Below are 15,049 nucleotides of genomic sequence, written 5' to 3'. Positions count from 1 at the left end.
CTAATTCCTGAAGCCAGCCCAATAACTTGTGGTTTCAAATGAATTCAAGCTAAAAGGTGTGAAACCTTTGGGATTCACAAACATTTTCATGAATAAACCTATGGCTGCCCAAATATTCTTAAGCTGTATACGATGGGACCCCTCACATCACAAACTCTCATAGCAAGTGGAGAGAAATGAGGAGTCACATGTTCTGTTCTATTGTGTTTGGTGGTGTGAGAACCAACATAGAATAGAATAGAGTACTGGTGCCAGGATATACAAACCTCACACTGGTAAGGAAGGGGTCAAGCAGCTGCTCTGGTCCCAGGTGGACTCACCCTGCCATACCTGTAAAGCAATCATGGCTTGGAAGAGGAGCTCAGGAAAGGGAACAAGTCAGCTCAGAAGGAGTGCAGACAGACGCCGAGCTCTGGGGAAGAGCACTGCAAGAGGGCCCGCTCCCTGAGGCTTTGGGTGTAGAGACGTTGCTGGACCTAAAGGGTTGTAGATACTTTGCGGGACCTTAGAAGGTCTGAGACTTGACCTTTGATTTCAGTCATTTCATGTTTATTGCTTTTCCTGTTGGGAAAGGGGGCTGGTAAGGAAGTAATCCAGAGGGGTAGCAGCATAGAGCGCTTTTGGCACAGAGCATAGCTGCCAACCATTGGGCCCTGGATCGGAACCCAGTGGAGTGGGTAGACCTTAGTTCCCCTGCCAGTCCTAAGAGGTGCACAGAAAGGCGCGACCTAGCTGGTGGGCTGAGGCATGGGGGTGGCGGGGCAGACCACTGTAAGGCCTGGAGTGGCTTTTACCAGGAGAAGCTCCAGAGAAGTGACCCTGCTATGCCTGAGCCCAGTCACAATGAGGCACCTGCAGTGAGCAGCCTCCTTCATCTCAGGTAGAGAATGCAAGCCCTGCTAAAAGGGGATAAAAAAAAATTAAAAAGGGGACAGGGAGACCCCCCCCCCCTTCCAGTTGAATGTCATCTGGTCAGACAATGCTAGGTGGGGCTATTGAAAAGATGCACGAGGAGAAGCTGTTAAAATAGGTGATGGACAGCCAGCAGCAGAAGGCTATGCAGCAACAGGAACAGCCCCAGCAGTTGCAATGGCAAAAAGCAGCCCAGAAACTGCAACAATAGCAGCAGCTCATAAGAGAGCTGGCTGCACAGCCACGGGAGCAATAACAGCACCTCGTTGAACAGGTGTTGATGCTAGTGCAGTCATTGGGGACCATAGCAAATCCCCTGCCCGCAGGAACCCTTAGCTCCTGTGATAACAGGGAAAATCACAAAGGTGGGACCAGAGGATGACCCCCGAATCATTTCTGGCTATGTTTGAGTGGGTAGCAATAGCAGTACAATGGCCTCAGGAAAAGAGTAAGGACTGGAGAGGGAGAGAGAGAGGCAGAAAGAGGAAGGAAATCTTAGGGCTTAGAGGAGAAAGAATGACCCTAGGGCTCAGAATTGGGAGACCATGAAGGAGGAAGATTGCCCCTCAGGGCTTATGGGAAGGAGAGGGAAGAGGAAGGACCCCTCAGGCCTTGGTCAGGAGGACAGGAAGTGGAGGAAGGACAAATACCATTGCTTGCTTCTCATGTGCGCTATATGTGGGTTTTTTGTAGAGAAAAATTGAAGTCTGACATGAAATAGCTGAAATACATGAAATAAATACAAATTAAAGTTTGGTAAAGTTGGGAAATAAAGAATCAAGTAAGAACTGCTGATACGTTTGTGGGCAAGGAGGGCTTTGATTTTTTTTTATTTTTTTTGGGGGGGAGGCAATGTTTTGACTGGATCTGGGCTCCATTTAATACACTTCTGCCTCAGTATTAAATATAAAGATAATAGAGGGCTGATTTTGGCCATCCGTGGTTTAGACTGAGCAATACTAAAAGCAGAAGAAAAAATTGAGAGCCTTTTTAGATCTAATAAAGTCCAGTTATTTCTGTACATGTAAAATACACAATTTTATTGAGAAGTGTTTTATTATAAATAGGGTACATTTAAAAAAACCCATCTACCTTCGGGGTGGGGGGGGGGAGGAGATTACATTTTGATTGATAGTCCATGGGTAAAATTTTCAAAAGGCTCATTTTCAGAAACGAGCACAACACTTACACTCTTAAGTCCAATGAACTTTCAACAAATCACTTTTGAAAATTGGACTTAGATTCCTAAATTATTTAGGGTATAATTTTCATAAGCACCTATGTAGTTAGATTTCCACTCCACTTTACAAAGTAGGAGGCAGATTAATTTGAATTGACATTTTTTAGGCATTCAGTGTGTTCAGTTGATTGGCAGCATGTGATTGGTTGATTTACTGTACATTTATGATCAGCCCATTTAAAGGGTAACACATCATTAGTACCTGAATTCCTTTTATCCTATCTAAAAATGGAGTATAATTAAGCAATAATGTCTGTTGCATCTGTGGATACAAAGCAATAAACTTCTTCATAGGCATTTATTACAAATATAAGCAGCAGAAATTAAAGTTATTGTTATGCTACAAGGATATTTTTTCTCTTCCAGTGTTTTTCCACTTCATTAACTTTTTGAAGTAATCTAAACATGTGTGAATTCTGCCCATACTTCACTGCTTTATTCTCAGGAATATGTCAGTAAGCATATTTTGTGATGTGGCTTATTAATAGTTGATTATGATATTGTAATATTTTATTTATTTCAAGGATGTAATGAAAGGTTTCCTCCTGAACCAAATGAGAAGAGAATGTTATTCAGTGCAGTGTGTTTGTTTTTTGCTATGCATGTTCCTGCCTTCATTAGTGAAGTGGAAGGCTTTGACGGTTTGACAGCATAATTGTTTGTCTTGGCACATTGTAGCAGAGATTTGTCAGAAATGTTAAACTTCATGAGTTTAAATATGAACCTTTTTTGAAAGTTTAAGTAAATATCTTAGCAGTATTCCGCTTCGTAACTGGTTGAGTAAACTCATTTATAGAGTAATTAAATGACTGTATAGTAGATGAGGTATAGCGGGCTTTTGGGAATGGTTGGGAATATACAAGAAGTTAAACAAGCTGTGAATCAGTAAACATGTAGGATGCAGGCCAAGTCATTAATGGTTTCACAAGCTGTCTATCTTAAACTCTCTCACCCAGCCAAAAGGTTTCCTTTAATGCTCCCCTCATTTTTAATTTTCAATTCAAGCAAATTTCCTCCAAATTCTTTTAAATTTCAAATGGTATCATATGAGTAATTCCTACTCATAGGTCCACCCCACTGCAGCTGCCATCAGCATGCCTGCATAGACAAGCTCAATCAATTATATCTTACGGTAAATTTTATTGGGTGTATGAACTCCTCATTTGGAGTTGTTAGGAAGTTGATTTAGTTTTGCATAACATTTCCTGCTTTATGCAGTGAGGTGGTGCCAATTCTGAAGCTGTCTGGAATGTTTTCACTTGGAAAATGGGGGTGGTAAACTGAATATTTGGGTTGGGTACACACGACATACTGGCTAAGTGTGTGTCATCCCCCATTAGAGTCTGGTCCACATAGAGTAAAAAGGCCTTATCCTGCTGCTAGCTAGTCCAGTAATTTCTTTCAATCAAATGGTAGAGGCTAGTATTCTTGGTGTTGAAGGTCCTAGGTTCAGTCCCTATTGAGGACCTGTGTCTTGTGGAGTTGTTACAAAATGGTGGCCCATCTGGGGATTTGAACTCTGGTGGCCTTCAAATGCTCAGGATGAACGTCCCCCAATAAGGGGAGTAAAGTAGTAATTAAGTGTCTTGCTTCTCTCCAGTAGCTGGTATATAGAGGAGAATAAGATCCTTCTAATGGTGCCGGCTAATGGAGTTAGTTCAAGTGGTAGAGGCCAATGCTTTTGGTGCTGAAGGTCCCATTTTCAATCACTGCTGACTGAAGGGTGTGTTACAAAGTGCTGGAAAATAGTTTCTCAAGTGAATGTTTCAATTACTCCCAGCCCTCCCTTTTATTTGGAATGCAACAAACTGAAACTTTCCTGAGTTTATTCATTTTATAAGCAATCTGGAATAGTTTCATTATATTACACTTACTTTTACAAGCAATATTAAAGGTGGGAGGAGTACTTAGTCTTAGATATTGAGAGATCCTTTTCTCAGCTTAAAAATGAAAATCTACATGAAGTAGTCAAACAACTGCAACTAGAAGCAGGAGGAAAAGAAAATTATTGTGCTTTTATCAGCTGGGCAGATGATCATTTAGTGTATGGGCATCAGCTATCTGGAAGATAGTGGACTATCCCTACTTCTGATCTTAAATTATCCCCTGTATGCTTATCTCATTGACAAGCCATCAATCACAGTTGCTTGGATGGTTTCCCTACATCCTTGACAACACAGCCTCAATTCTAGGGTGATACAGAAGTCACAGATCTCTTCTCAGAAAACAGTACTTGAAAATGAAAGAACTAGCACTAAGCGATAGATGCTGTAGCTTTCAAACTGCAAATATGGCAAGGTACCCCATTTTCCCTAAGGAGTTCAAGGTTCTTTGATAAATTAGAGAATCAGGTCAAAGAGATTAATTCAGTTGCTCTAGCCTCAGGCACCAAATCTAGACCAAATGGATCTAATGTGACCGAGATTGTATAAGTTGTAATAGGGGCTTTAAACCAGGACTGAAGCGCCATAATTATTTAAGGGAAACCACGTGCTCTTCCTCCGGTGGCAGATTTTGAGGATGCCTTGTGCAGGAAAAGTTAACATTTGCATTTGACCAGGTAAACTTTTTGAAATTTTATTTTTAAATCTCCTTTATCTGTGGGAGTGTATTATCCTCTGCATCTGACCCAGCCAAATCAGATGCCAATTTTTTCCAGAGCCAATGTTTTCAGGCAACAATGACAGGATTATTGAAGTAATCAATTGAAGATCAGGGCCAAGCCAACATCCCTCAGGGGGGAAAGCAAGGCTTTTAAAGGTACACCCGAGAACGACCTACCAGACTCTATTCAGGATCCAATTTCCTGATTATTTACTTCCCGTATAGCATCTTTCCTCCCGGCTTGGAGTGCCATAACAATGGACCGCTGGGTTCTAAGCGCAGTAGCTGTTGGCTATACCCTCCAGTTTCTTACGCTCCCGCCTTCTCACCCTTCCTCCCCGACCATCTTCAGGGACCCCTCTCATGAGCAACTCCTCGTTCAGAAGGTGCAGGCCATACTGTGTGTGGGTGTGGTGGAAGAGGTCCCCCAAGCGTTGAGGGGAAGGGGTTTCTACTCTCGCTACTTTCTGATCCCAAAAGTCAAAGGAAGGCTGAGGCCCATTCTGGACCTACGTGCTTTGAACAGAGTCCTCAAAAAGCTAAAATTCCATATGGCACCTTAGCAGCTATCATTCCCTGGATTCTGGATCCGGGCGACTGGTACGCCACTCTTGAATTAAAAGACACCTATTTCCATATTGCAATCTTCCTGGGCCACAGGAGATTCTTACAATATACTGTGGACGCCCAGCACAACCAATTTGCGGTCCTCCCGTTTGGCCTCTTCACCACACCACACGTATTCACCAAATGCATGGTCATAGTGGCGGCCCACCTCAGGCACACAGGAGTGCAGGTTTTCCTTACCTGAACGACAGGTTGATCCAGGGTCGGGTTCAATGCAGCATCGAGATCATGAGGGACACCCGCCGGTCACTGGGCTTGTTAATAAATGAGCAAAAATCGATACCTACAACAGTTCAAAAGAGTTCATGGGGCAGTCCTGGACTCTATTCAAGCAAAAGCACTCTTGCCCAAAGACAGATTCTTAGCAATGTCCAGGCTCATAGCCCGACTAACGACCCACCCTCTCACCATGGCAAGAGTGTATCTCAGTCTTCTGGGGCACATGGCAGCATGTACGTACGTGGTCCATCACGCCAGGATGCGTCTTCGGCCACTCCTATTGTAGCTTTACTCCCTGGCCAGACACTCCTTGGCAGAATACTCATCTCTCTCTCTCACACTCACACTCACACACACCCCTCCCTCCCTCTCCCAGTCATGGTGGCTAGATCCTTGGCATGTAATGGCAGGGACACCTTTCATGTCCCCGAGAACCGACTCTGTCATTGGTATCAGACGCTTTGGATGTGGGCCGGGGTGCCCACCTCAGTTCCCTAAGGACTCAGGGTCTTTGGTCCAGGGAAGAGTTGTCTCTTCACATCAATGTCAGGGAGCTCAGGGCGATTTGCCTGGCCTGCAAAGTATTCCTACCACACCTCTCCAACAAAGTGGTAAGAGTCCAGACAAACAACACAGCTACCATGTATTACATCAACAGGCAAGAGGGAGCCAGGTCTTCAGCCCTCTGTCGTGAGGCCTTGCGTCTCTGGGAATTCTGCATGAGCCACAACATCCATCTGGAAGCGGTGCATCTACCAGGTTTAAAAAATACACTGGCAGATGGTCTGAGCAGGACCTTTTGCTGTCACCACGAGTGGTTTCTCCACCAGGAGGTAGCCGACAGCATTTTCCAAAGGTGGGGAACTTCCCAAATAGACTTATTTCCTACCAGGGCAAACAAGAAATGCGCTCAATACTGCTCCCTCCTGGGATCGGAGGATGCCTCCCTGTCCAACGCTTTTCTCCTGTCATGGAAGAGGGATCTCTTGTATGCTTTTCCCCTGATATCTCTCATACACAAAGTCCTCATGAAGATCAAGAGGGACATAGTACAGGTCATCCTGATAGCCCAGGTATGGCCCAGGCAGCATTGGTTTGGGATGTAGTCAGAGCTCTCAATTAATTTATCACTTACATTCAAGGAAGGTAGAACTCGTGACTTTGAATTAAACAGTTTAGGAATAATCTGTAGTATGCACCAGTTTTTCCCGCCTGTCGCAATAACATCTCTGTGATGTCATGAAAGAATGAGGCCATATTTTTGCTACTGTTCATGTATGTAGTTTATAGTTACCCTCCTACCCTAGATCTCTTTAAAAAAAATAAAAAGGTATAACAGCAAAGTGGACCACTAGCGTGAGCTGTTCACTGTGGCTCCTATCCAGCAACATCACTGTGCCTTTCTTAAAAGTGAGAAAATTGAGGGAGGCAGGAAAATCAGACCTGGGAAGAAAAAAGGGAGTGAGATGCAGAAGTGTATAGGGTGTGGGAAGATGTGGGACTTCACCCTTTATTTGGTAAGTTATTGTACAGTTGTAGAAGCCCAGTTCAGTGGGTTCGGGGCAGATCAGAGTTCAAAAGAGGAGCACAGTAGAGAAAAGAGGCCTGCCTAGGAATGTTAAGATGCAGCAGGAGAAGTTCCTGTAATTTTTTTCAGTCTTATTACAACTAAATTCCAATAAGTTCAGCTTCTCAATCAAGTATCTCTGAGACTATATATTCCTCCTAGCCTTCCCTTCCATTCAGAGTGCAAAGATTTGGAAAGAAGTTGGCCTAAAAGACAAGCACCTGCTTACCTGATAAAGTATATATATGGCAATTCACGTTACTAAATTTTCTCCAATTTTATGAAACTACAACAACTTTTGTATCTTTTTATTTAAATCTTCATCTCTGGAAGGTCTGACTTTTCAACAGCCATTTCAGTGACTGTTTAGCACATTTAACTACCAACTTTTAACTCAATGGGAGTTGAGGACATTCTCACGATTGGGTCCTTTGATTTCAATAAATGTTGTGCAGGGTTGTTTTAGGTATGGTCACGATTTTTTGGGGGGGGGGGGGGGGAAGGGGAGAGGAGGGTCAAGAAAAGTGGCATAAGTACCGTGAATTCAATGTAATATCAGTGGAAGAAAGGGAATCTACAAGACAAATCTATCTGGAGCTTCTTTCTTCATTTCAACAAGCACAAATATGTTAGCGATATTGGAGTACTTAAAATTTGACAAGACACTTTATTTTAAAAACCTATATTTATCCGTGTTTCTGTCCATGTTGATCCAGGGCATAGCTTCAGATACAAATACAAGCAAAAGGACCAGGAATCAAAAATAAAGGATTCCAACTGCTGCGAGTTGAGTTGTTCTCCTATGGCACCAGCATGAAATTCAGAATACTCTGTTTCTGATTGCCATATTCACTAGGGCAATTTGAGACCTTAAGGAAGGAGTTGAATAGTGAATGGTACCATGAGTTTATCTTCTTTTGTCAGGCACTTAGAAATGCTACACGATATAAACAATGCATGTATGTGTTTTTATCAATATACTCTCTTCTGCTCCCTGTTGAGTTTGGTACTTGAAGTTGACAAATATTTTCTGAAGAATTGTGGATGGCTGAGCACTGTTTATGTGGAAGCTTAGATGGTTGCCTGGCTGAGGTGGTGGAATAAGGAAAATGCAGCCCAGAGGACAGGGAAAATTTAATATTAATTAAATACAAGCTCTGATATTAATCACAATGATAACTTGTTTGGAGGGTCAGATAAGTTTGATTTTACCTGTTCCGGTGATGATGTCTTTAAATTGGTAGTACTAGCTACACAGCTCCATAGATTGTTCAGAAGGAAGCATTTTTATTAAGGTTACATTTTAATAGCCCCTGATTAATATTTATTACCTTATCTTTAAGAGCTCATCTTGCCATGCCTGGCTGAAGGGCAGCTTTTGGAGTCCATCAATAGTGCTTCATAGGCCCCAATCCTGAAAAGGGAGTTCCTGCCCAGAGTCCTGCAGAATTCAATGGGGCTATGTATTGACATAAGAGTTCTTTGGAAGATCAAGGTTTCAGGCAGGTAAAGGGGTAATGTTCCCACACGTAAGATGTCAGGAAAGTAACAAGATTGAGAGGGTTGGAGTAGGAAAAAGAGAGGATGACAAAGGGACAAAATGGGTAGAAACATAGAGGCTGAGCTTGATAGGAAATGTGGCCAAAGAAAAGGGGAGAGGGAGAACAGAAAGAGAGCAAAGGGGGAAAAAGGGGGTTAGAAACCATGTGAAAGGGAATTTGGGGGCAGAGAGGAAAATAAATATCAGGGAGGGGTGGGAAGAGATGGAGGAAGAAAAGTTAGAAGCCAACAGGGAGGAGAACTGATCTGTAGAGTTGAGTAACTCAGTTCTTTATTCCACAGAAGGGCATGAAGGAGCAGGTCTTTGTAAAAGGCACGAAGGGTGGGACTTGACTCACTCTATGCCCAAGGTGTTTTCTCCCTAGTCATTATGATATAATGTCTTTCAGCTGCCCTACCCTTGAATGGGGACTGTACTTTCAGAGTCAATGGAAAGGATTAATGAAAACCTTTTCAATCAGAGAAAACGTTCATCAGGAAAACCACGCCACAAAAGAAATGAGAAACATCTTTGGCTGTTCAGAAGGGTTTATAAATTTCTCAAGTGTGATCTAGAGTACTTTTATCAAAAATAGTGAGACAAAAAGTAAATGCTGAGCTGCCTTTTTTATTTAAGTAATGATATGGATATAAATGGGCCTCTGGGGGCACAAATTGAATTAGAAACTACATCATTGACTTCTCTCTTTCTCTGTTTTCTCCATCTCCTCCTTTCCTTTTCACACACCCTAACTGCTATGTTAATAGTATACTAAAAATGCCCTAAGCGGTAAATATTACAAAATAGAGGCAATCTTCCCAATGTAAATATTTTTCAGGATTTGCCCCCAGGGATTTTTGGGAAATGTGGTAATTTATGTCCTGTGTCCATGCTCCGTTGCAGGGGTCATGGAATGTGTGATCCTTTTACCAAATCCTGAAAACAACCAGGGCTGCTCAGATGCTGCTTTGCTTTCACTCTGTCGCCACCCCCATCCCCTCAAGCCCCCCAAACCCCAACCCAGATGACAAGAAACCTAGTCAGTGCTACCCAAATGGAATTTCTATACATCTAGGGCAAGGCTCAATTCCACATTAACAGGCAAGTTAACACAATGATCCATTTAGATTGAATCAGCCACTGCTGATCTGCCCTTGGTAGCAGTAAATGCTGATGTCAGGGACAGGGTGACGGTAACAGATGAGGCACTTCTCAGCTGGCAAAGAGGGAGCCACCCCATCGAGCAGCTTTTGCCCTTCTGGGCATTTCACTTACAAAACCTCATGAGAAATCCATGACTTATTTGAAAATCCCCTGAAAGGAAGCCTGAGTCATAATTATGACACACATTTGCAGAATAGGCACTTGTCAGAATGATTTATAATAATGGCCATAGCTGGTTTTTCTATGTAAATCCTTTGCAGGTGGAAATGCCCAGAATCCATCTGAGCTGAGAGCATTTCTAGGCTTTGTTTAGGTTTTTTAATTGTGTGTAGTTGATGTGTTAATCAAGGTTGCATCTTGGTCATGAAACAAAATGTCATTTTGGAGCTCAGATTTGAAAGACTAGTCACTAGTCTTGTTTGGTATTATTTATAAAAATAAATAAATCTAATCTCCGATCCCTTTTTTCTCCTGTTATTTGGGCTGTTTCAGTGCCGTTTATTTTGTGCGACATAAGGAAACCAGACAGAGATTTGCCATGAAGAAAATTAACAAACAGAATCTCATCCTCCGGAACCAGATTCAGCAGGCCTTTGTTGAGCGTGATATCCTGACATTTGCAGAAAATCCATTTGTCGTCAGCATGTACTGCTCCTTTGAAACTAGACGCCATTTATGTATGGTCATGGAGTATGTGGAAGGTAAAGTATTTGTTCTCTTTACAGTGGGCAGAACAGTGTATTTTAGCATCAAAAAGGAAAATCAACCCACACAGTATTTGCATTACGAAAGTTCCCCTTGTGTGTTCTCTATACACTAGCAATGTGATGGCTTCATTCCCAATCATTATCTTTTGGTGATTGCCTGTAAAATACTTGTCTTGCAGCTCTAAGGCAAAATAATGCTCTTTGAATAAGTTTGTTATAATTGTAAGTGTCCTCTAACACTGGAAATTCATGTGGAAATAAAGTTAGGAAGTTTTCTTCTGCTTTTGAAATTTTCACTACCATGAAAACGTTACTGTATCTGAAAACTATTTACAGTAATAAGATTGAAACATCAAACAGACACCTTCAAGGGGACTCTGACATTGAGAGGAAAGACGTGCAGTGATTAGGCTGCTAACCTGGGTCGTAAGAGAGAGACAGACATCCTGTGTGATCTTGGTTGGTCTTCCTGGGTGCCATTTCCCCATCTGAAAAATGGGTATAACGATCCTTTTGTACCTTACAAGAGTATAGTAAACATAAATACATTAAAGAGTAAGAGGCATGCAGATTCTCTGTTAATGGGGTCATATAAAATACTTATGTAGGTAGATAGACTAAGGGCTTGTCTACACTTCCAGCACTGAAGCGAGTACATTTACGGTGCAGCCGCATCGCTGTAGCCCTTAGTGAAGGTGCTACCTAAGCCAACAGGAGACCTTCTCCTATCAGTGTAGTACTTTACCTCCCTGAAAGGCAATAGCTATGTCACCAGGAGAAGCTCTCCCATTGGCCTAATGCTGTCTACACTGGGAATTAGGTTGGTATAACTATGTTGCTTACGGGGATGTGGATTTTTCACACTTTTGAGTGACATAGTTACACCGACATAAGTTGGTAGTGTAGGCCAACCCCAAGTCTTAATGATGGTATTGAAGATAATGAATCAAAATTTAGTGGAAAAAAAAATCCTTTTGAAAACACCTGGATCTCATTCAGGGTATAGGATATCTTTATGCTGCTTTAGCACCAGTTTCTATTTTCTCTCCCTCTCAAAAAATATTGATTGTATGAAAACATTTTGCAGAATAAACCTAAAAGAATAAATGTTCAAATAGTGAACATTCAGAATCCTCGTTGTGCAATTAATAAATATATGGAAGTCAACATATGCTTGCTTTTACTGCATGCCTTACTTATGTCTGTGCACCTCAAAATATACAGTACCATCTAGAACGTTTTACATTTGCAGGTGGAGACTGCGCTAATTTAATGAAGAACATGGGTCCTTTACCTGTGGATATGGCAAGGATGTACTTTGCTGAGACTGTCCTAGCCTTGGAATATCTCCACAATTATGGAATCGTACACAGGGATTTGAAACCAGACAAGTAAGTGTACAGAATGTAACTACAAAAGAACTTTCTCTGAAAATTTGTCAGATATAATATGAAGGGTGTAATTTTGCTCTGCAGAAAATGGATGTTTTGTTAATATTATCCCATCCATTCAAAATTCTCACATAATAGATTTATAATATGAGTGGGAGGGTTAGCCATAATTATAAATTGATGTGTTGATTTTACAATCCTTTAGGCAACAAGAGGATAATTTTCATGAGAAAAATACATTTATTCTTGAGGCTGAAATGAAGGATAATAAAATCTGACTAATAAGAGCAAGGTCTCTCTACATATGCTTTGTACCTCATTTAATGCTGAATCCGAAAAAAATATATTTTGGACATGCAGACATACAAAGTCGGTGTTAAATGGGAGATCTTGTCTGTCTGTCACATTTCTGCAGTATTTGGGAATATACTTCTTCACGTCTTCCACACGTGTAAACTGCATTACAGCAGGTTGTTGAAATAAAGACTGAACTTGACATATCTTCCACTAAGTTTCATTGTCACTTGTTTGACATTTGAATCTCAAATACCCACCTGATACTGTGCCTTGGACAGTATAGTATCTCTTGTCTGCCAACTTAATATTTGTCAATTTCCCTTTTTTCCTCCACCTTCTCTATTGAAATGAATGGCACAGTTAATTAGTTAATTCCTTTTAAAGTTACAATCTATTTGTATGCCTTCGAGAATGCTTGCCATTTCTTCTTGTGCTAAGTACACTATGCCATAATTTTTGTGGCCGTTATGTGGACTTATCCTTTTAAAATCCTTTAACTATTAGGTGTTCAGGTAGATATAAATTATGGTTTGTTTAAATCCAGTAGCAACAGCATATGTATCTTGTATCTGGTAACTTCCAGGATGCATCTGTGTCTAGCCAAATAACTTCCTGAATTGTTTTTTAAACAGTTAGGCAGTGCAGTTAAAGCGTTATCCTGTGACTATAATAAACAAACTAGTACAATTTTGGTTTATGTTATAGTAATTGATTGTCATTCTGATTTGCAGTTTATTGGTAACATCCATGGGACATATAAAGCTTACAGATTTTGGGCTTTCTAAGGTGGGGCTAATGAGCATGACTACCAATCTGTATGAGGGTCACATTGAGAAGGATGCTAGAGAGTTTCTTGATAAACAGGTAAGAGATGGGTTTTTTTCATTTCTATACTGAGAGATTGAGTAAAGCCATATTTACCAATGGAATATGCCATAATATTATATAAGCCATTATTATTTCTGCATTGGTATTTCAGATGTGTAAGAGTTTACCTTTACTGGTGCACTGCAGATTGGTCTATGCTTCCCCTCCCCCCCACATTATGGTCTATTAGTAAGATGAACGATCTAATTGTGTGCAAGTGAGATCGTGAGAGAGACAAATGGAAAACTGTTTTTATAAGGAATTCAGAAGTCTCAGCAGAGTATTTGCGGAACTCATGATGCATTGTACAATCAAGGGTGCTAAAATCCTTGCTATGGCCCATTTCCCTTTAAGCATGCCTCATTACCATTTGCCCACAATCTGTTCACTGTAAAAGTTACTTAAGGTAAAACCCTCACAACTTTCATGTAAAAATAAAGATATGTTTATATTAAGTAAAACAATTGCTTTAAATGACTCTTGTGTATAAAAACAATCTTTTAAAACTGTATTTACATAAAATGCATTTTTTGCATAGAATACAACTAATTAATGTAGGTCATTTATTTTAAAATATTAAATGTGTTGCGAGCTCAATAGCGTTAAACATGCTGAAAAGAAAGTTTAAAATTCTCCATGTTTTTGGAAGATTTTGCTACATCAGAAGCATTGGGGAAAATTTAAGCCGAATAACTAGTCTTATTAAACTTCACTTGTTTAAACATTTTCTTTTTCTCATTTTTAGGTCTGTGGCACACCTGAATATATAGCTCCAGAAGTGATATTAAGGCAGGGTTATGGCAAGCCAGTGGACTGGTGGGCCATGGGAATTATCCTTTATGAATTTCTTGTTGGGTGTGTGCCATTCTTTGGGGATACACCAGAAGAGCTATTTGGACAAGTAATCAGTGGTAAATATCACCATGAAGAACTGAATTTCTTAGACTGCTGAAGTCAATCATTTAATCAAAAAGATATTTAAGAATTTACTAAAAAGCTAGTATTTTTCAACTAGTTGTGCCAAAAATAAAAAATGAAATCCCTCATGGTACTATAATAGCAGCCATCAAATGACTGTGGTGAAATTTGAACTAAAAACTGAACTTGTATTATCAATGATGAGTTCAGAAATGCAGTAACATGATAGGTAGTGTTTATAAGTACACCGTTTAAAAAGAAAATAACTATGTCACTGTCTTTCTGGGAATTATACCAGAGAAGAAAAGGTTAATGTGGATTGCATTTGCAGAAATGGAAAAAAGCCTACTGGCACAATGAAGAAATTAACAAATATGTAATAAAACCCTAAAACAAATGTCTCCCAAATAATAAATAATGAAAAAGAGAGGAAAACGAATTCAATTCACAGATTGTTAATGATTTCATTGGTGGTTGTTATAGTGTAATGTTATTTCTGTAACAGCTGTTCTTCTTTCATTTAAAATTCAATAACCTTTTAGATCTTAACCTGCAAGCTGACCCTAAGTATTGTCATGCAGCTTGTGGCAAAACTAAATGATGATTAAACAGAATCTCTCACTATCCTACCTGCTGTTTCCATAAATTTCCCAAATGCATAGATGTAGATGGCCTCCGTTTTATGCCAAAAAATTTTCAGAATGACATCTCTGTTACTCAATGTCTCAGTTCATTTTACAGTATGCATAAAAGGTCCACTAGCTAAAAAAAAAAAAAAAAAAAAAAAAAAAAAAAAGAGGGGAAAAAATCCCACTTAGCATGTAAGGAGGTGTTCTGTTATCATATCACTGTTCTCCATCTCTGACTTTGCAAGCCAGGCATGTTTGTAAACTTTAATGAAGTGGATTTGTGAATTGCCTGCAGTATATGACCTCTTTATACAATATCCTAGCTGTTTATGGATTTATAACCATACTGTTTTCTGATGTGATACAC

General features: G+C 40.4%; 1 protein-coding gene across 4 annotated transcripts in view; it reads left to right on the top strand.

The window, feature by feature from the left end:
* MAST4 (microtubule associated serine/threonine kinase family member 4) overlaps window positions 1–15,049 on the top strand; it is a 414,690-nt gene that overhangs the window by 372,320 nt on the left and 27,321 nt on the right. For all 4 annotated transcript variants that reach the window (XM_067569128.1, XM_067569127.1, XM_067569130.1 and 1 more), the window contains 4 exons: window positions 10,366–10,574; window positions 11,833–11,971; window positions 13,000–13,132; window positions 13,881–14,046. In XM_067569128.1, coding sequence (XP_067425229.1) covers window positions 10,366–10,574; window positions 11,833–11,971; window positions 13,000–13,132; window positions 13,881–14,046 — 647 coding nt within the window. The remainder of the gene's footprint in view (window positions 1–10,365; window positions 10,575–11,832; window positions 11,972–12,999; window positions 13,133–13,880; window positions 14,047–15,049) is intronic.

Source organism: Emydura macquarii, unplaced genomic scaffold (genome assembly GCF_026122565.2).
Source record: "Emydura macquarii macquarii isolate MOO-44397 ecotype Brisbane River unplaced genomic scaffold, CSIRO-AGI_Emac_v2 contig_2897, whole genome shotgun sequence".
Taxonomy (NCBI): Eukaryota; Metazoa; Chordata; order Testudines; family Chelidae; genus Emydura; species Emydura macquarii.
This window is presented reverse-complemented; position numbering and strand designations above follow the sequence as displayed.